We start from the raw sequence: 21416 nt of genomic DNA, 5'->3' as shown, positions 1-21416 counted from the left end.
CACAAGATAGAGAGGGCTTATAATCTGACTGGACTCTGGAATATGCTTTATCCAAGAGCTCACAGCTCCTAGGAAAGCCTGTGTTTCCTTCTTGYTGATTGGTGGGGACATAGATGCTCTTTTGTTGACCACATCCTTTGGAATCTAATGATGTCCATCTTTCCATTTTACTCTTAAAGCCTGAGTTTCCTTGACCTTATTTTGCTCTATGGCATAACCRGCTTTCAGGAGGATTTGGATTATCTTCTCCCCTTTCTCAAAAACTTCCTCTGTTGTGTTGCCCCACACAATGGTGTCATGAATATACTGCAAGTGTTCTAAAGCATCATTCTTTTCCAGTGCAGTCTGGATCATTCGATGGCAAATGGTGGAACTGTTCTTCCATCCTGGGGCAGTTGGTTCCAGATGTACTGGGTGTCCTTTTGGATCCTTGAAAAATACCCACTCCCGAGGCAGTCTGTGCCAAGGATGCACAAGGCCTCTGGGCCAGTCACAATGGAGTGGGTTTGCCRTTTTTCCTGTAAGACCCCAGARCTCACTCAATGAGTCTTAAAAGGGCGTACAGGTTTCTTATGTACTTTGAGTTAAATACAAGGGAGAAATACCAACAAGATATTCTCAAGGGATCAAAACAACAAAAACTTTACTGGCAAACTTGAGAAAATCAGAGAACTTTGGCAAAAGTTTAGAGCAACATTCAATTAACATRAAACATTTTGCAAAGCCTTAATTTAGCAAACTCTAAGCACGTTCAACTTAGGAAACTCCAACCAATCCAAGTTTTAATTACTCAAACTTTGAAAAAAAAGGCATTAGAAGAAGAAGAAAGAGAAAAAGAGAGAAAAGATACAGAAAAGTGTGAATATCACTAGCACTGCTGGGTTCCAGCAATCTTCCAACTGATATAAAATCCAAGGGAAGACAGGGTCAAGATGTGTGCTTGCCTTGTGTCCTGGCTAAGTACCCTTTGGTTTTCCTGGGCCTTTCCTCCAGGTGACACTTCTGGKCTGGCAGCCACTCAGGACCTGGGTTAGCAGCTTCAGAGATGGGATGTGGAGCATTGTCTCCAGTGCAGCAGTGATTGGCAGCCCCTATGGGGGTAGGATACAGGCTCTGGGGGGTGGAGTGTGTGGAACAGSGTATTGCCTCACCAGSGCAAGGSCTGACCTGCCTCTTTCCCCACACACATGCCCAAAACATTTTCAGCAAGCAACCTCCTCCAGTCTACCACAACACCCAGTCAGATTCAGTACAGCTTCCAGTAGTCAGCTGTTGTGATCCCSCTGTCACTCCAGAAAYAGAGGTGGATTCTGTCCCTAYGTATCTTGATGGCATCAGGGTRCATTGTGTGCTGGTGTCAACTAAAGCCTTRTACTCCTGTGGGTCTGATGTGCCAAGCCATCAGATCCACAYAGTCCAATAGATCTGCTTGTCCCTTTCCTCCACCTCACTGGAGGCAGGACCCCTCCAGTTCTGGTCATGGTATTTGTTGCTCACTTGTAAATGTGAGCTGAAGGTCCTTCAAGAGTATCGGAAGTAATATCAGCCCTCATATTCTGTCTGAGGAYTTGGCCACTGGAAACTGGAGTAGCATTTATCCTTGAAGAATAAATGGRATGATTCTTCCTCTCAGCTGACGTACCCTGTGCTGCTAGGGCAGAGGTGGGTTTTCCATTCCACCTTCTCATGTCCTCTCCCCAGTCATGCAGGTAAAATCACAGGTTATCTCATGATGTGTACCCTGTCTCTCAAGCACGGGGGCGCTTGCTCCCCATAGCAAGAACTCTGGTTYGTACTGGCAGCCCATGGGAAATTTCCTCTCCAGTTTGCTCGAATCTTTTAAATCTGACTCCAGTCTTGGGCAGTTTTTTCACAGCTGAAGTGCAGGTTGATAGGGCAGAAGMAACATGATCTTCATATTGCCAGAGTCAGGTAKTYACCTGAAGCAGTGTTTGTTTTCTTTCTTCATTGACACCAGCACCAGACAGTTGGCGTGTGACAATGGCACGCTCTGCATAAACATCCACCAGTGGACTGTGTGCACTGGACCTCATCTGGATCTGCAGGGGACTGCTCTTTATTAGAATCCCTAGAGATTACCTCCAGAACAGCTAATTTTCTCTTGTACTTGCTACCATTCTCCATGGCATTCCACTTGCTTGAGTGCACTATTAGATCATCCTTGAGAGAATACCCTTCCCTTTGCTTGACAGGAGTCGCTTCCAGAGGCTGAGAGTTTCTGTTCTCTTCCCAATCCCTTGTCAATATCTGCATCCTGAGACAGGGATCCCAGTTGCTTGGCTTTGCTACCATCTAGTTTCATATTGTGGGATGTGATGTCCCAGCATAGCAGCAGCCTGGTGACATGGGGCTCTCCTCACCTGGTGTAGTGGCRAGATGCCAGGCACCCACCAAAGCCACTCTSTCACTCTCCTCTGCAACTGGACGGGGGAGAGAAAATACAACAAAGTGTTCATGGATTGAGGTAAGGACCAGGAGAAATCGCTCATCAAATTAGAGATGTAATTAAGTACTAACAAAATCTGAGCAGGATAATGAGAAATAAAATAAGACCCTTAAAAACACCTTCCCCTCGCCCCTCCCTCCTTCCCASCGACAGCACAGGGAGATAGGGAATGGGGGTTTTTGTCAGTTCATCACTTGTGGTTTCTCCTGCTGCCCRGGGAGAGGGGTTGTTCCCCTGCTGCACCATGGGGTCCCTCCCACAGGAGACAGTTCTCCATGAGCTTCTCCAACGTGAGTCCATCCCACAAGTAACAGTCCTYCCCAGACTGCTGCAGTGTGGGTCACTCTTCCGTGGGGTTCAGTCCTCTGAGGACAGGCTGCTCCAGTACAGGAGCAGGGCCCATCTCTCCATGGGTCTCCCAYAGGCTCAGCCTCCTCTCAGGCATCCACAGCTCCAGTGTGGGTCTCCTCCATGGGGTGCAGGTGGATCTCTGCATCCCCATGGACCTTCATGGGCTGCAGGGGCACAGCTGCCTCACCATGGGCTGCACCATGGGCTGCAGAGGAATCTCAGCTCCTGTGCCTGGAGCACCTCCTGCCCCTCTTTCACTGACCTTGGTGTCTGCAAAGTTGTTCTCCTCACATGTTCTCACTTTATGCTTCTCCAGCTGCAATTTCAACTGTGCAACAACTTTTTGTTTATCTTTCTTCCTAAATACATTATCTCAGAGGTGTTACCATCATTTCTAATTAGCCCAGTGTTGACCTGCAGCACCTCCTTCTTTGGAGCTRCCAGGGATTGGCTCTGCTGGGTGTGGAGGAAGCTTYTGGCAGCTTTTCACAGGAGCCCCCCTTGTAGCCCCTCTGCCACTACCAAAAACCAGGCCATGCCAACCCAATACGCTTGAGAATAGGGATTGGGTGATTATCTCTGGCCCTGCCATTTCCTTATGTTTTGAGGGCCCAATTTCCTCTTCAGCTCTCACTAAATGAGCTGATTTGGTCTTGGATTTATGTATAGGAGCAACTACTACTGGCACAGGTTGTTCCTCTTGGTTCAGATGCATATCAGGCCACAGTGGCTGTAGTTCTGTTTTCCTCCTCTTTCCCCTGAGGGTGCTGTCTGGTATTGAGCTGTGTCCAGTAAAGAGTAGCCAGGGCCCAGCAGTCGCTGTAAGTTGCCCTTCTGTGCAGTTGCCACAGCATTCCCCTTGCAAATATTCTGTCACTTTAGCAGGGTCCTGTAGTTGCTCAGGGATGAACTTCCAAACCATTGGAGAGAATTGCCCCAAAAACTGGTCTATTTTCTGCCACATTTCATGCCACTGATGACTATCCACGCTTGGGGCAGATCTCCGAATGAACTCSTAGAACTCTCTTCATTGACTAAACATGGTGTGGACTGAGGAGTCCAGTGAGGCTTAGCAACAAGAACATGCTTTCCTTAACATCCAAGAGAAATCCAAAATTCTTAASAGCTGAGGGAGGGAGTGAAAAGATTAATAGACTCCTAAAGATAGTGCCCAAAGTACAGGTAGGAGAGCAGCACTGAATACACATCCATAATGACCCTCATTGCCCTTGATTACCAGTCATAAACTGATAGCCCACAGTACAGCAACAAAGCWATCCCARTCCCTCTCCCTGTTCTGAAAAAGAACATCACAAGGACCACGTGTGGGAATATGGATAGGGTTAGGTGCCACAACCAGATGAACAGGCCAAGAATCATTGTGACCAGTGGCTCTGGATTAAATGCAGCAAGTGCTTAGATCAAATTTGTTTCCAAGCTGCTGTGGGCAGATCTGATGTTATCTCAGCCCTTCGTGCAGCACACTGGGTGACAAATAAAGCTGTTGTGGTGTAGGAACGGCAATCCCCAATTTAGTGCTCCCACTGAGACTCCAAACCACATGCCACACACTTGCTCCTCCCTCCCCCTCCTCCCACCGCTGCRATGGGATGGAGAGGAATATTGGAGGTACAAAAGGCAAAGATCACAGGTTGAGATAAGAACAACTTACTGGAAACAGCAGTGAGATAAGAAAATGAACAATACTAATGACAGAGAGCACAAGAAACAAATGATTCATGCAGAGACCCCCCACCAATAGACAGCCCCACACCAACCATTCCCTCCACCACACTACTTGACCAGAAGGGACTCCCTTCCCCATGCTTTCAGCAGTGATGTGAGGTGTTACAGAATAATATGTGSGTTCTAGCCATGCCTCCTCCTGGCTACTGCAAAAGTTAACTCTTTCCTGAATGGAAAGGAATTCCAGTTTCCAGTGTACCTGAGAACTGTGTTTTTTCAGAAGGTACAGCCTAGAAGCCAAGCTGGTTTCAGTGCAAGGCAGAATGTTTTTGCCAACACAGTCAATACTAGGGAATGTAAGATGAACTGTGCTGGTTCAGCTCATGAGTCCTTGAACACTGATAACCTGTATCCAGCAATGCCAAATACCCTACATTTTGTACTACAGTGKCAGCCTCTATAATACATCCAGTAATTCTGGTGGTGCAGAAGACAGGAACTCCCTATCCCACTACATGCAAAATTGCATGTGTATATGGATAGTGCCTCATTTCACAGTGTTAAACCATCAGAGGATAGGACCAGCTGTGTAGAAATATACTTTTCCCTGTCATAGGTTTTTGGTTTGAGTTCTTGTTTTGTCTGGAGTTTTTTCCCTTTTCAGAATTGTAAATTTGCTTCATTTAAAGAGTTGGTTCCATATGCTTTAGCATATGTAATTTGATCATGTAACTAAATTCTAGAAATGGGAGGTTTCTGTTAGAATTTTTGCATGCCTGATAATTAATTTTTTCATCAAAGCCCATGTAATGTWCAAAGTATGCAGTTGTTGGAAGTGACTTAAAAGAGGCTGCTAGAATTCAAGAAATAGTGTCAGATGTTCTGTTGGTATAAGCAGCATAGTTAAATTACTTTTGTTTACATCAGGTATCACCAGTTGTGGATTTGACCCAACACTGTTTCTGTCTAAAATGTACATTCAGCTTCCTTTTGGTCTTCATTTTTGAAATGTCATTTTTGCTTCATTCATTTGAATGTCTCTTAATGAAAGAAACAGTAATAGTCTCAGCCTCACTGTAGTAGATTTAAGCTGCTAATAGGAATTCAGTTTTCCTGAGTTCTGTTTGTTACCTGCTTGCAGTAGGAACAGATGAATTCTGATGAAAAGAAATTCAATCCGTGAAGTTTTCACTGCTCACTTTCACATCTTGTCAGATTGCTTGTGTCTCCTAGTAACGCTTTATTTTCATAGAACCGATGCACAATTTATGTTACTGTTTTGGTTCCTACTTGCCTACAGTATGCGGTTACTGTAAAATGATTAGTTGTGTTTGTCCTGKTTTTTTTTCATGCTTTGATTCTAGATGCTTTTGTAGAAACTGTTTTTAAAGGGTCTTTCCTTGAGCCAAAAAATATAATCCTTTTCATCCATGAACTAGACTACTACTTTATACTTGGCCCTAATACAAAGCAAGGAATTTGGTACCGAATCTTGATTATCAACATCTATCTGCTGTGTATGTAACTGATGGGGTTTTACATCATCTTGGCATGCTTTTTAACACCTCACTTGAATAAGCCTGGTATTGATGTGAAACTCTGCCACTGCTGGGTGGCTGAGCCGAGGTGGAGCAGTGAACAGAATCTCTGTGGGAAATGGCTCAGTGGCCTGTCAGGTGCATATCACAGGTCTCTTCACCATTGCAGCCTAGAAAGCTCTTTGTGTTTAAGAGTTTAAAAGCCGATTTCTTTACAGGTTAACTTTCTCAGGCATATTTACTAAAGGAGAAGACTACTGCATTTCCAAACAGCTAGCTTGTTTCATGTTTCCTGAATGACCCAAAATGATTTTTAAATTGTTAGCATGTATTTGTATTCTGGTCCAGATGATAACCGTAGTTTTGTCTTTCATTGAAGAAGATATACATTCTGTTCTGTTACAATGTATTTTTTGAATTTTTTAAAAAACTCAATAAATACTCATATGATGTTTCATTTCTAAATGTAAACAATGTTATTTGCTTATTTGAATGGTTTTCTTGAACTGCTTTAGCTGCAGGGGACTCGTCTTTAAAACGCATTTATTTAACTTAAATTCTTTTAAACTGTTTGTATATTATCTCAGCCATGTTCTATTGTAAGCCCTTGCTATTAAGTTATTGGGACCAATGTATAGTGAAGTAGTAAAAACCTGCATTTTTATTCCTTACGGTTTATTATTCTGAAGATATTTGTAATTGATAAGCAGCAGCTCAGTGTCACTGAAGAACAGGTGTTTAACTTGGATACTTTCAAAGCTCAGGCTTCAAATTACCAGTGATAATTAAACATGAATTCTTCAAGCAAGCCTTTACAAACTCTGAATAAAGCATTTTAGTGCTTGCTTCGTATTTATGMATACTATTTACCCAGTTAATTGTTTTGGAGTCTTTGCCTGGAACTGGTTTAAAGGAAAATTCAGCTTCGATAAAATTGTTATTCTTAAGTGACTATGYGGTATTTTGGCCATTGTTTTGTAACCAGACTAGGAAAGTTACAGTTGTTTTTGCTGACCATTTAAGTGCAGTAAGTTATTCAGAGAATTTGTTTAAATGGAAACATTTAGAGAAGCAGTTTACACATGTATAACTCTGGTTTTCACTGAAGCAAAACACAAGTTGCAGGTAGTCCAGTGAGAAATTCCGCTGTGCGTTTCCATGAAACAAAGATCGTAAAAAAATGTAAAAAGCCATAATCGAGTGCCCACAGTCAGTCCCAATGCRTGGCTGTAGGCATATTTGGCTTGCTACATTGGCAGGGCTTGGAGGTCTTAACTTTTCCTCCATAGTGGCTCCATAACAAAACCTCACACAGGATATAGTTTCTGTGTGATGTTCTTCTTCGATTGCAATGGTTACACAGTTTTSTTTTCCCCTCCACATTTGTTTACTGGTAACTGCTCCATTTAAGACATTGATATACTTAAATGTTTTATTGCGTGGTATTTCTAAAATGTTTCTCCTTTCCTCAATGGCACACATTTCTGAATGGCTGCACGCACAGGAGAGGTCCTGCTGGATGCTCTTGAGCCAGGTTTACTTGTGGCTCATATATTCCAGTGCATGGGTTTGAATTGTTGGCAGGGCTAGACTGAAATTAAATTTCTRCACTTGTATTAGGGCTGACACTGACCTCAAACCTTTCCCTACAGTGGCCTTAAGCAAAACAAAACAAAACATTTTGTCGAGGTTGGATTGGAAAATCAGTGTAGGAGTGCTTGGATCTCACTACTGAGGTATGCATGTGAGGAGAATTTCAGGGAAATTCAGCCCTCAGTGGATTCAAGGAAAGGGCTGTAATTTTGGACTGATCTGTACATAACTGATGATTTCTCTGAGAAGGTCAGATTTTAAAAAGCACCTAAATACCATTTTCAAAGTTGACATAGGCCCCATGGATACTAATAGGAARTCATTTAAAGCCATGAAATCATCTAAAAAGGTAGCTGCTTCTTGGGATTTTCATAAACATCTGTGCAGATTAGGTACCTGATCTCTCTCACTTGTAAGTCAGGGCACCCTGCATGCTGTTTTGCAAACTTGGGCTTTTTTTTTTTTTTTTTTTTTTTTTTTGGAGGGAAGGGTTCTATGCACTGAATCTTATTATAATGAAGATAGTTGTAGTTATAGTGTTAGTTACCAGAGAGAATGTATTTTCAAAGCTCCCTGCAGATGAATGAATCAAAAAGTATGTTTTAGCAAATCTCCTGGTAAAGTCAATGAGGGAAAGTACAGCAAATGCTAAAAACAAGAATGTAAATCCAGGTGATATTCTTTTGTCCTTGAATGGTGTTGGTTGTGGGCACAGGTTGTGGCCGCTGTCAGCTTGGGACTGGAATCCTAGAAAATGGGCTGGTCCTGGAGCATACAGAAGACTCATCGCTTGTTCAAATTAGAACACCCAAATAATAACTGAAGGAAGCTTTTGAAATTACAGCATCAGGCTTCTTGACATCATTAATATAAAACAGATTTGAAAGCTATGTCAGCAAAATATTTTTAGAAAATGGTTCTTTGAAGATACTATCTCAAAAATCAGGAAAAGAATGGGATATTAGAAAGTAAAGATGTTTGCACAATAGTTTTAGAGAATATTTTTGAAATAAGACTGTTAAAGAAAAGATTTCTTCACCTTCATTTGGAGTCAAGACTCCCTATAATTCTATGTATGTAACTGTACATCTAGCACCTTCCCTCCCCATACCTCCAGAGCCATTGGAGACTTCTTTGCCAGAGATTGAGCAGACTGCAAATGTTAGTGAGTTTACTCTAAAACAGCAGTGTACAGTCRGGCCCAGAGGGAACTGTAATCAATTAGTGTTAACACTCAAAGTGTACTGGGAATTAATGAATTTRTATTTAAAAAGAATGATTACTTACTCTAACTGCCTACAAGTAGCTTGAGAGTGACTGTGCTGCAATATATTATCAATACCTCCTTCTGTAAAACAAGTGGTGGAATCAAGCTTTTGTTTCTTATCCTGGTGCCTGAGGTCTTAGTCAGGTGTACTAGCACTGTTCCTGCTCATTGGTCAGATCAGCTTTTTTAAAAGGTTATGTGGAATGATGCTATGCTCTGTCTTCACCAAAATATTGAAACCTGGCCTTTGGCAGAAGGGTATTGTCTCCTGTGTGCTTGTACTGTGCCGTGCTCAATGGCCACTACAATAATCTTGACAGCAATGTTTGTCTCTTACCCACGGGGAGTATAAACACCTTTAGAAATGGCTGACAAAGACCTCGTTATCTCAGTTTCTGTGTCTTCTGAAAACTGTGGGGGTTTTTTCTAATGGGAAGTTTGCACTTTCACCAATTATCAAACTATTGCTTGATGTTCTGATTGCTTCAGGCTTTTGTTTTGGGTTAACTCTGGTGGGCAGCTGCTCACTCTCTCCCCCCTGGTGAGAAAAGGGAAAGAATCAGAAGGGCATGAGTGATAAAATTCAGGAGCTGAGATGAAGACAAAAGCTGTGTGTGYAATCAAAGCAAAACAAGGAATTCATTCACCACTTCCTGTGGGCAGGCAGRTGTTCAGGCATCTCCTGAAAGCAAGGCTCCATCACGTGTGTCAGTGGCTTGGGAACACAGATGCTATCATGCTGAATGTCCTCCCTCCTCCTCTCCCCAGTTTTTATCACCGAGKGGGATGTCATGGAAGTGGGATATCCCTTTGCTCAGCTGGGGTCAGCTGTCCTGGCCATATCCCCTCCCACCTCCTTGTGCCACCCCACACTGTTCACTGATGGGGTGGGGTGAGAATCAGAAAAGGCCTTGATGCTGTGCAAGCCCTGCTCAGCAGTAGCTAAAATATCAGTTATCAACAGTGTTTAGGTCACAAATCCAAAACTTAGCACTACAATTGCTTTTGTGAAGAAAATTATCTCCATCCCAGCCAAGACCAGTGTAATCTCCATGCTTTATTCTACACTACTGAAATTGTGCTCTGGTCTGATAGATTCTCCCTTATTAACCTACTCTTTCCCATCCTGGGATATATATGTGGWTATCATTCCCTTAGTCTATGGATCACCCCGATAAAAGTCCACAAAATGTCCATTGAATCAATTTAGTCCACGTGTGTTTATCTGCAGTGGTTATGACTTGGACAGGAGAGGTGGTGTGATGTGTGCAGTTGCTGGGCACCAAGGACAGCTCAGGTTGGGTCACTGCTGCACTTCCACATCTCATGAGGCTTATCCTCTGTTGGTTCAGGTGGTTCCTGCTGTACTAATTTCCATAGGATRCAACTCAGATCCTGGGTTACAACAATTTAAAGGTATTCCCGTGACAGTCTCTACCTCTGGTTGCTTTGGGCCAGGTTATGGGGTTTGCAGCAAACTCCTCCTTTTGCTCCTAGCCTGGCTATCAGCAAGGGGTTCCTGCTATAATAGTTCTCATAACATGCAACTCAAATCCTGGGTTRCAACAATTTGAAAATTACATTCCATTACAATCCTCAGCCCTCGTGCTTTTGGTCCACACCAGAGTGTTTTACRTTGCAATGAACTCCCCCCCTTGTGCCTCCTCCAGCTTGGGGTTATACAGAGGCTCACAGTCCATGTGGGRCAGTGTGGACTTGTCCACAGACCCCCATCCTTTAGGGATGTAGCTACTCTGGAATGACAATATCCATAGGTCACTATTCCTTCAGGGCAGTACCTGCTCTACTACAGACTTCTCCATGGCCATGTATGTTTTTGAACATACATGGCCATGAATTTAGCCACAGTCACAGTCCTATAAATTTGAGTTCCAGACTGTCCAGTACAGAAATGGCAGCAGTGCCCTGGCCATGTGCCAACCCGTTCTTGTTATCAGTATGTTCCCAGGCAGAGCAGAATAGGATAAAGAGAACAGGAAACAGCAGAAGCAAGAAAGAGTCACTAACGAGCACTAGTAACTCATCTACATCCAGGCAAGCAAGCCCCATGGCAAGCACAGGAGCCTAAGCACAGGAGTTTAATAGCTAAACAGATACAAATTTGGTATAGCATACTCTGATCAAATCAGTTATTATCTCTARCCCCTCAAACCCCACACTGGTGCCAGAAGGGACTGTTACAGCTTTACCCTGGTTGGCAGCTCAGCTCCATGCAGCTGCTCTCTTACTCCCYTCCAGCGGGATGAGGGAGAACAACCAGAAGACTAAAAGTGCAAAAACTCGAGGGTTGAGATATAGACTGTTTAATAAGGAAAGCAAAAGCCACACTTGCAAGTAAAGCAAAACAATCAATTCATCACTTCCCCTGGGCAGACAGGTGTTCAGCGATCCCCAGAAAGCAGGTCTCCACCACACGTGACAGTGACTTGTGAAATCAAACACCATYACTCCAAACACCCCCCACCCTCCATCCTTCTTCCCCAGCTTYATATGCTGAGCATGATGCCATATGGTGTGGGATATCCCTTTGCTCAGCTGGGTCAGCTGTCCTGGCGGTGTCCCCTCCCAACTTTTTACCCATCCCCAGCCTGCTTGCTGATGTGGTGGTGTGAGAGGCAGAAAAGCCCTTGATGCWGTGTGAGCACTGCTCAGCAATAGCTAAAGCATCAGTGTATTACCCACACTGTTTCGGTCACAAAGACAAAACATAGCACTAAACAAGCTACCGTGAGGGAAAGTAGCTCCATCCCAGTCAAAACTGGTACAGATTTTTGTGCTTCAATAACATCTTTACAGCTGTGTGCCACTGGACRGAAGTCAGGAAACAGGAAAGCTCCTTTTACCTGTGTGAATTTACAGTCATTGTGCTTGGAAGAAAATTTACACCTTTTTATCAGGTTATTTCTGACAAAGCCACCCATTTATTCAAGAGAACTATTTCTGTTGTGTATTTAAAGGGAAGAGTTTTCTCTGAGAATGGCAGCAAGTCAGGCAGGATTTTGTTGACAATTTAGGGACATCTCTGATTTGCACAACTCCAGGCTACCTGATAACTGAGAGTCTTTGCTTGGCTCTCAGGGAATTGCAGGTGTCCTGCTACTGAAAATCAACTTGACATCAGATGGCTGTGTTATGTAGGAAAGGACTTATAGGTCTCCAAACCTTGATTTATAGATGACTAGCCAAAGGAAAGAAAATATGTTGGGAATGTGAAAGAGAGGGAGAGATAAAACAGAACAAGATGATAGCAAGAATTGGTCTTGAGAGAGAGCTTCATGTAAAAATTGAAGCACCTGGACTTCATTGCGTTCTGGTTTATAGGGTTTCCTTAATCACCTAACTTCTGAGAGAAGGTAGGCAGTACCACAGTTGATGGCAGTGACCCAAAGTAGATCTACAATAAGTGGTTTTATAGTTTCTATTTATTTCAGAAATTGTTCTGTGGACTACAGACCATCTAGTTCATATTATCCTATTTTTGACCTTAAAGGAAGTCAAAATGTTCATAGCATTCTGCAAAAAAATAGCCAGCAGAATCATTCTCATGCGAGTTTCCATAAGGAAAGGTGAGCAATATGGAAACAGCATATTTGTTCACAGAACTTACTGCAGGAGGTAGTATTTGCTGCAGCAAGAGTGTTTCTGAATTAACTTAAGAGTATGCAGAATYAGGAAAACAAATGCAAATCTAGCACAAGGTCTCCAACCACCTGGCTTCAGGCCAGAATTCTATCTAAACTAGCTTTCTTCTGTTCTGGCCATCGTGCCGCTCTCCCTCTTTCAAGCCCTTTATTCAAGCACTGCTGAAGTTTTGCTCTTCTTTTTTTTTCCAGAAACAGCCAGGTGCTTCTTTTTTGTTTCAGTTTCTGAAAGGAAAGAAGGTAAAACAGGGAATAACTGGCTAAATGGTACTGTGTGGGTCCTCAGGTGTGGTGTGGATGTCACCTTGGGAACATTTTAGCTTGGCATATGCTTGGCATCTTGCAAATAAGAATTTTAAATCCTCCCACTTATCCCTGCATATAACTTGGTCTGTGGAAAAAATGTGAGTTATATTTTGATAGCCAATTTTAGAATTTAGGGGATTTATGTATGAGAAAGTTTAAAAGCTACCAGGATCTCTCAAAGTACTGCAGCCAGCACTAAACACACCGGGCTGCATTCTCTGCCAAAATCTTTCTCACTAAATCCTAATGTGACTTGATAACTTAGCTACGGACCTTGGCTTGGAATAGAGCCCAAACTTTGAAAGACTGGAAGTTTCAGTTGGCAGAAATGTGAAGGTGCAGTGGTGAATTCATTGCAGACTGGGGTTTAGTTTTAATTATAGTAAGGGAATTCAGGTCTCAAAAAAAACCCCTTGAAAAGAGAAGCAGCAAGAAAAGGTGAAGAAGGAGAAAAGAGAAAAATTACAGTTTATTCCCCTCTCTGTGACTAAAGCTGAGGCTTTCAGAGAAGGTTTATTTGGCTGTCATCTCCTTCAGTCTCATTCAAWGCTGAAAGCACAATGAAGCAGAGTAATTTTCAGAAGTGAAATGGCTGTTTGTTGTTTTAATTAAAGAAGGGTGGTTCTTTATGCATATTGCCCTATTTCTAGGTTAGTGCACAACATCAGTGTACCAGCATCAGATTTCTTAGCCAACTCAGGCAGCTGATTTTCTATTCACAGTTTCACAGTGATCCTGTTCTCCCTTCATTAATGCAGCATTTGGGGCTTTCACACGTGGTTTGTAAACAGAGAATCATTAATGTTTGCTCTGCTCCTCACTTCAGTGGCAACCTTCATCCTGAAAAAGAGTGTTCCTGAGAACATATTTCCATTCATGCTGTTGCTAGAAAGTTATTTTAAACCCAAGCAATTTTCTCTTTCCAAATGAACCAAATTCCTCTCTCATGTTTTCAGTTGTTCAGGTTGATACCCAAGACTCAGGCTCCTTCACTAATGCTCCATACCATGCTCATCCTCTGCGTGTGTTATTAGCATAACACAGACTCTCTCACCTCCCTCCTATTTTTTAGGCCATGTGGTGAAAATGGGAGATCTCGGGGCTGCCAGTTTTTTCATGTTTCCTTTGAGTGTGAATTATAAAATTAATTAAAATGCCTCTATCTAGAAACACAGTATTTACCCGAACAATTATAGGTGTGTGGCAAACAAATTGTTTTCAAAAATCATGTCAGCTATAGCTTACATTATTTTGTAGGACTTTGCAATGTTTTAATTTCCAAATAATTAATTTATTGATTTTTATCATGTTTTTGTTATTCATTTTAGAGGAGGGCTGATTCAGTGTTTAAACTCACTGTAATAAGCTATTCTCTCCTATGTCAACAGCAACAAAAAATCTTATTCGTAGAATAGAGGAAGTGGACAGGGTAGCCAGGTATTTTTCAACATAAGTGTGATTTTTTAAAAATAAAAAGTTATGTCCCATCTCCTGATTTCAGCTTTCCCATCAAGTAGGTCTCTGCACCTCTCAATGCCAGCCATTGTAAACAGAGTTGCCCACTTTGCATGTACACCACAGGGACCTTGTCTTTATAAATACATGCCTGGGTTCACATTTACAGATGGAAGGTGAGCAATAAGAACCTTACTGTACTGATTAACCTCTATGCTGTGATGGCAACTCATTTTCTCTTTAGTGAAACCAAACATCAGATGTTCGGGACAGAGCTGGGTCTCCCTTGCTTAACTGAGCATAATGCATGGCCAGACTTTCCAGTTCTGCTGAATCACTGAAACAAGAGCTCTGAATTCAGAGGATATAGCAGGAAAAAAATCCCATACAAGCTTCTTCATCTCAGATTTGCTTTGCATTTGGCAAATATTTTATATATTCTTTTTGTAAACTTTACAAATTTTTTTTTCATTCTTATTTGTACTTTGCTGTTTTTTGTAGATGTCAAGTGTCTGCCTTACTGTAGTCAGGAACATGAAATACTGCCTCAGTAACCTGTGACAATGCCTTTAGTCAGCTTGTTGTTGCCTATTTATGGTGCAGTAATGGTTTATTTCTTAGTCTTAAACCCTAGGACTGTATTTTAATGAAGATTTAAGGCTATGGTACAGCTGCTATTCAAACTGTGTGAGAGAAGCATGTTGGAAAAGCTGAGGATTTACTGCTGAACTGTCAGTCTTYAAGCTACCAAGTGCCTTTACCCTTTGGTGCAGTAGCTACAGTGGAAACCGTACCCACTGCTGTGAAGCAGACACGGCGATTAATGAACCTGAGGCGCACTAATCAAACATATGTTTTCTTGGCACAATGATTGTGTTATATATCACATCCGAATGTACAGGCCTTTATCTTTCCTTAATGATCTAGCAAGGGGGCTTTTTAAAATGTGGGTGTTTTTCATGCGCTCCTTAGATTTGTTCCACAGGGGGTGGCCGTTAAAAACATCTGACGGGCATGCAGTTAGCCAGCACCCTGCTGAGATTAGTAAAATACTATATTTAGTAATCGCACTACATCAAGGAACTCCAGCATTGCAGGAAACAGTTTGATTCAATGCTTTTTTTCTGATTTTTATTTTATTATTTTATGTCTTATTATTTCATCTGGAATAATTTTTTTTTTCTACTAGACTTGGGGTTTGTGTCTATTTTTCAACCTTTTTGTAAAAGATTTGTTCATACAATGGGATTTTTTCCCCAAATTTTTTTTTTTGTTTTTACTGTTTTCTTGTTCTACTCTCACCAAACAAACAAACWAACAAAAAAAGTAATTGTAAAACAGGTAGTAATAATGAAGAGTGGCATYTGGACTGTCTCATACTGCTCTCTGTCTGGAAAAAAATGGTCTATTATTTTTTAGGAAAGCTCTACAGATGATACAAGGATTCATTCTTTTAAGTACTAGAATACCATACAGTGAAAGCTCCTAAAATTGGCTTTGAGAAAATGGTTTAAATGAGCAAGTATATTAAATTTATTTTTGTGCCAGAAGTATTTCTTCACCAATAAATAAGCATGAAACAGACTTGGAGCTCAAACAGGTTTGTTTCATTTTTTCTTTAAATAGTTGACATGACTAACTGTAGATGAACAACATAAAGTGGAAGATAAAAGACCCATATGGAAAAGACAGATTTTCACCAGGATGCTAAAGRAAGTAAACTGTTTCATGATACTCTTGTCCAAGTCAGTATTACTATTTTAACATCTGATTTCTGAGCCTATTATGGTTTCTTCTTGCTGTTAATCCAAAGCAGCCTATGKAAAATCTTGGAAACTATTCTGTAATCTCACGACTAAATTGGGTGCTCTCCCTTTAAGGGGCAKATTTAAAGGAATACCATCCTTTGTTCTAACAAAATAGTCTGGGCTTGTCAATCCAGAAGATTTGTGCATTGCTGAACATAATGRCATTTTATTACCTAGTTTATTTCTGTCTAGCATTCTAAGACTCCTGCTGATGCTTTGACTCAGAGTAGTTTTCAGTTTGGAAACTTGAACTCCATTGTCAGAGATGACTTCTTTCTTTTGGTAATTTGTATTATTATTTTTTTATTATTAAATGTTAAAGAAAGAAAGTGTTTGTCCTGACAGAAGTTGTGTTTCAACCTGTGAACATCTAAGCAACAGCRTGTGAAAAGAGTAGCCTTTATTTTTGCACCCCTCAGACTCTTGTTAGTGCAGTTAGCTCGTTTCTAACAGTAGTTTGGTATATTATAGKCAAGCTTAATGATTAAGTAGTAGTACAGGTCTCTCACCTTCCTCAGTTGTGACTCAGTAAACCACAGCCCTTGTTCATGCAAAAGGATAGATGTTCAACTTCAGACATGCACTCTGGAGGCCAGCAGACTATATTGTTCTTGAAGTTAGGGACATTGTTTGCAATTGCAGAATAATTTCTGCAGTTTCACTATGGCCATTRTCTGAAATTGCATATTGATCCAGTTTTTTTAAAGCAGCTTATTGCAACATAAATCCTGAAATATTATTTTCGGTTTCTATCCGAACACTTGCAAGTTGGAAAGGGTATTGTACTAAAGGTAGATTGAAGAGACATCTTTGTAGAAATWTGAGGGAAATGGAAAATGTCCTGCTTTTGAAGCAGCATTAGGATAGRAGTATCCTTAAATGTAATTCTTATACAGATTTGTGCAGTGTAGTTTTCTTTTTCCTGTATAAAATAACATACACATTTAAGAATTCTGACTATGCCATTCCGCRTACAGTTGTAACATTGTAAACATTCATCTTGGATCTTTCTTTATGTGTAGCTATAAATGCTCAGCAAAATATTTGCATCTCTTCAGTCATTTAAAATATTAAAACAGGRGCCAAATTTCAACATAGTTGTCAAGTGGTTTCAGACCTTCACATGCATTCCTATATACACAGTGCAGTGCATGGTACCATCCATATGTACTCCTCCTATGGTGCTTGTTCCTGACTGATCCAGTCTGTAGAAGGAATGTGCACTAGCATCTCGTGTGAATATGGAACATGAAAGCACACATCTATGAGTAAATCTGTGGCATTGTGGAAAAAAATTACTTCTAGAACTTGTCTCTTTATTTTGATGTCCGGGATGCCCTTCATGTTACATGCAGCGAGGTTTCATTCCCTGCAGCACTGTGGAGTGCTGTGTTTGTGATTCTTGAGCTGGCCATACATGATTTATCTCAGGTATATGTAGTTACCTAGGAGAAATGCTGGCAGTGCTGTGTGCTTTTCCCAATAAATGACCAGGCTCATTTAGGGTTATTGCCAGGATCTTGTGGTGGCACCACTTTGTGCTGTGTAGACAAACCTTGGAGGAGAATTATGTATAAATCACTCATAGTAGTCTGAGGCTGAAGTCTTGCATTTCACTCAGAAACTTGCTCAACCCTTACCAGAGACATTGTTTTCTCACCAGATCCCAATTCTTTCGCATCAAATCTCTGCTTATATGTTATCTAAATAAAACATTCTGAATTTTAATGAGTGAAATTTCATTGCTGTTTAATCCTTAAATGCACTGAGCTAATCTATGAATGTCCCTTAATTATAAAAAGTGAAGCCRGGAAATTAGGTCCTGGACATAGAGAGTAATTATTTTCATAACTCTTCTGTTTTTACCTCCATAACATATGAAAGGAGAAAATGATCAATTGTGGTTAGGCCAGAGGCCTTAATGACAGATTGTAGTCCCAGCCCGGCCATTCAGTCCAGCCAGTGCCAASTGAATTTGGATGAGTCATTTAAAGTCTGTCCACAAAATGTCCTTACCTGCCTAAAAGAGSTATGGTGAGATGGGCTGTACTTAACTGCTCCTGACTCTTAAGGCATTGAGGAACATAGAAAATGCTATTTTTGTYATCATGAATCTAAATAATGGCTACATAATCACCATCAGAGCACTTGGCCAGCCCTCAGTCACCGCTCCTTGATCACAGATACTGATTCAGGTATTTGCTCTGCTCTTACAGCTCCCTTGCCTTGAAAGGAATGATGTTCTTAAAAGAGCTTTATGGATGTTCAGATTCTTCTCAGACTTAGTCATAATAGCATGGATATRTAATCTGAAATATTTGCAACATGCTGTTGGCCAAAACCCAAGAAGTATCTGCTGCTATTTGGGCTATTTGATAATTATTTGACTGCTGTTATTTCTTTCTGAGTGCCTATTTTTGACATTCTGCTCAAATAGGTAAATAAAAAAGCCCCAAAATCTAAATCACAGATCCAACTTGAAGAGAAAAGGAATAATGTAGTTTGAGAATGTAGCAACTGAACTGATAAATAACAAAACCAGAATAATGGGAAATTGCACATAGGCATGCCAGATGTAGAAGTCTGAATGTTTCTTTTGACTGCACAAATCTGTAAACTAGAGAGATTTTGGTGAAAGGACAAAGTTTTGTTCTGTTTCTATTCAAAGTTCAGTCTTTTGTTTTTTCTATCACTATTCATATAATTAATATAGAAAGAAYTTATTTTGGTTCAGATGAAGAGCTTCAACAGAGCAAGAGATAATTAGAGAGCTGTTGTCTGAGAAATTACAAAATAATGGCCTTGATACATTGAGATGAGGCCCAAAGTGCATAATGAAATCCCTTTGGGAAAGTTAAGSCTAGAAAGATACCAAAATTCTGAACTTACTGCAGTTTCAATGTGGGATCTAAAGGGGATATGAGTCAAATCTGCTATTGCAGATAGTAGTGTCATGAAATACTATGTTTTCCCTCTGGATATCTCCTCTTCTTTCAGCTTGTTAGTCATTCTTTGTTCCAGTGGACACTAGTGAATTGTGTCCTCATACTATTCTGGCTAAAAATAAGCCTACAAACATGCCATACAGTTTAGTAAGGACTATTTTCCCATTTCTACATAGGTTCTTTTCTTGGTCACCAGATTTTGCCCCTTTTGCAACGTCATATTTGTGGTACAGAATCATCCTCTTATCTTTGCTGCCCCATTGCTCCACATCACATTCCCACAGCCCATAATCAGCAGAAAATCTACTTTGCGACTAGTTGTGGAAGCTTGATAAGCCTTTGTCATAACAGTAGTCCCTGACATTTAAAGAACTTCAGTTTATATTTGCCAGCCAAATTTCATACCTTCATACCTCTTTCAATTAATCAAAGTTAAACCATTGTATATGTGAAGGGGCCTCTTGTGGYTTCTAAGTAAGTAGTATGGCTTTTCTGGCAGAGAGCCACAAGCAATTTAGTAGGCACATACTGTGGGGGTTGAGAGSAAGAGAGACAGGAATAATCCAGAAAGCTTTAAGAAGGGCTGAATGAATTCGGTATTTCTATACACAGTACAAGACTTTTGCTTTCTGTGTCTTACTTTTGGCCATGGCAAAACTGTTTTGATGTGTTGTCAGTAAAGTAATTCTGAAACGTAGCACTGACTTGGTTTTCCTCTCAGCCAGTTTTGCACTGGTTTTACTTCAGTTGAAGTGTTCCCAGTTTGCATCTGTGGCAGAGAAGAGTTAGGCACAGGGGATTTAATACATGGTGCACAATTGTCATATTGCCACCAAACTGTTTCCGCAGGAATAAACCTAATGTGGTTCCTAGCTGCCTTCAGAAATAATATCTATTTTATAGCCTAAAARTCAGGATGAGGCTTTACCGTGTACCTTTTGCCTGAGAGCTATACAGCTGTAAATAGATACTAACATAAAAGGTCTGTCTCCAGCAGAGCTGATCTCTCTTTCCAATTCTGACAGGGGTCACATAGTCAATGTAAATTACCACCATAAAATAAATTCCACCTCTCCTGTAGAACAAAGTGCTTGATCTGCTGGTCTAGAAGTCAGGAGATAYGTAGAGAACTGTAATATTTCAACAATTCAGCATGAGTGGCAACCTGTTCTTAATAACCAAATGCTAGCAGCATTTAATTTTATTTTGTTTCATCATATTAAAATCCATCCTTTCCTTAGGGGATTTTAAAACCGTCTGAAGGGAACTTGAAGACAAAGAGAATAATTCAGTAGAAGCACTATCTTTCTCTGTATTGCATGCAARTTCAGGCTCAACATGCACCTCTTGATGCCTAGGGAATTAGTTACTCTGAGAAAAGGATAGTCTAAATATCTCAAGAAGAATGTGAACTCTCCATTTAATTTTTCATTTTAATTGAAATATATACCAAAATAGTTAATAAAGTTAAAAGAGTTAGTGGATTTTACTAGAAATGAAATTACAGTCAAAAAATTTAAACTATTATTGGCGAGTTTTTGGAGGTTGTAATGATTTACTTGGGTGTTTTATAACTAAACTACAATATGCTGTTAAAAATGACATGTAAGTTGGAAACTTTAACTTGCAAATAGATTCTTATATACAACCTCTTGAATTCAGTCTGAAAGGTGTCAGAAACTGAAGAACACAGCACTTCAAAATTTATGCAACAGACATATCAAGGAAAATTTGGCCCCAGTTCAGCATGTGACTATCTAGACTATTTGAAACACTCCTTGTTCAATATTAAAGATTAATTCAATGTAAATGTCTGGAATTCTTCTTAGGAGCTTGTTGAAAAGGGGCAGTATTTTAGCATGACTCCCTTGTGCAAACCTGGTGTTTAGCAGATTACGTATGTTATTCTGTTATAGGTACACTACAGTGATAGACAAAATGGCAAAGAGTGTATGACCTGTTTGACACTGTCTCCTGTGCAGATGACTTTCCAAGGTATCGGAAGCTCCATTGAAGCCAGCCATGACCAGGTATAATAYCTTCACCCCACACTCTTGTGATTTTATTAATATCTGGTAAGGCCAGAATGTCAGCAGTAGTAAATTTTAAATTTCRGCTAGTCTTGTGCTTTTCATATGGCATGTTCTTGTCACAGGGATTTGCCTATCTTGCCCTACTAAAATCCTGATTAGATCTAAAGAGTGACATTAAAAGGAGACAAAACATATTAGGAAATCCTACAGAGCTTGCTTTGGTTTTAAAATCAGAGGTAAGGTTTCTGCAAAGGTTTTATTTGCTTTTATGCATGTATCAGGTYTTGTCTACCCTATTTTTGCTA

The 21416-nt window shown here is 40.6% G+C and overlaps 1 protein-coding gene across 6 annotated transcripts in view; it reads left to right on the top strand.

Moving 5' to 3' along the window:
• STAU2 (staufen double-stranded RNA binding protein 2) overlaps positions 1–21416 on the top strand; it is a 170721-nt gene that overhangs the window by 89434 nt on the left and 59871 nt on the right. For 4 of the 6 annotated variants that reach the window (XM_057363938.1, XM_057363941.1, XM_057363937.1 and 1 more), the window contains exon 13: positions 20995–21108. The exons of the other annotated variants lie outside the window; for them this stretch is intronic. In XM_057363938.1, the coding sequence (XP_057219921.1) occupies positions 20995–21108 (114 nt within the window). The remainder of the gene's footprint in view (positions 1–20994; positions 21109–21416) is intronic. 6 annotated transcript variants of the gene reach the window in all.

The sequence above is a fragment of the Malurus melanocephalus genome, unplaced genomic scaffold (assembly GCF_030028575.1).
Source record: "Malurus melanocephalus ecotype Western Australia unplaced genomic scaffold, MMel_1.1 scaffold_32, whole genome shotgun sequence".
NCBI classification, from domain to species: Eukaryota; Metazoa; Chordata; class Aves; order Passeriformes; family Maluridae; genus Malurus; species Malurus melanocephalus.
The sequence above is the reverse complement of the archived record's forward strand: the minus strand, read 5'-3'. Positions and strand labels throughout refer to the sequence as shown.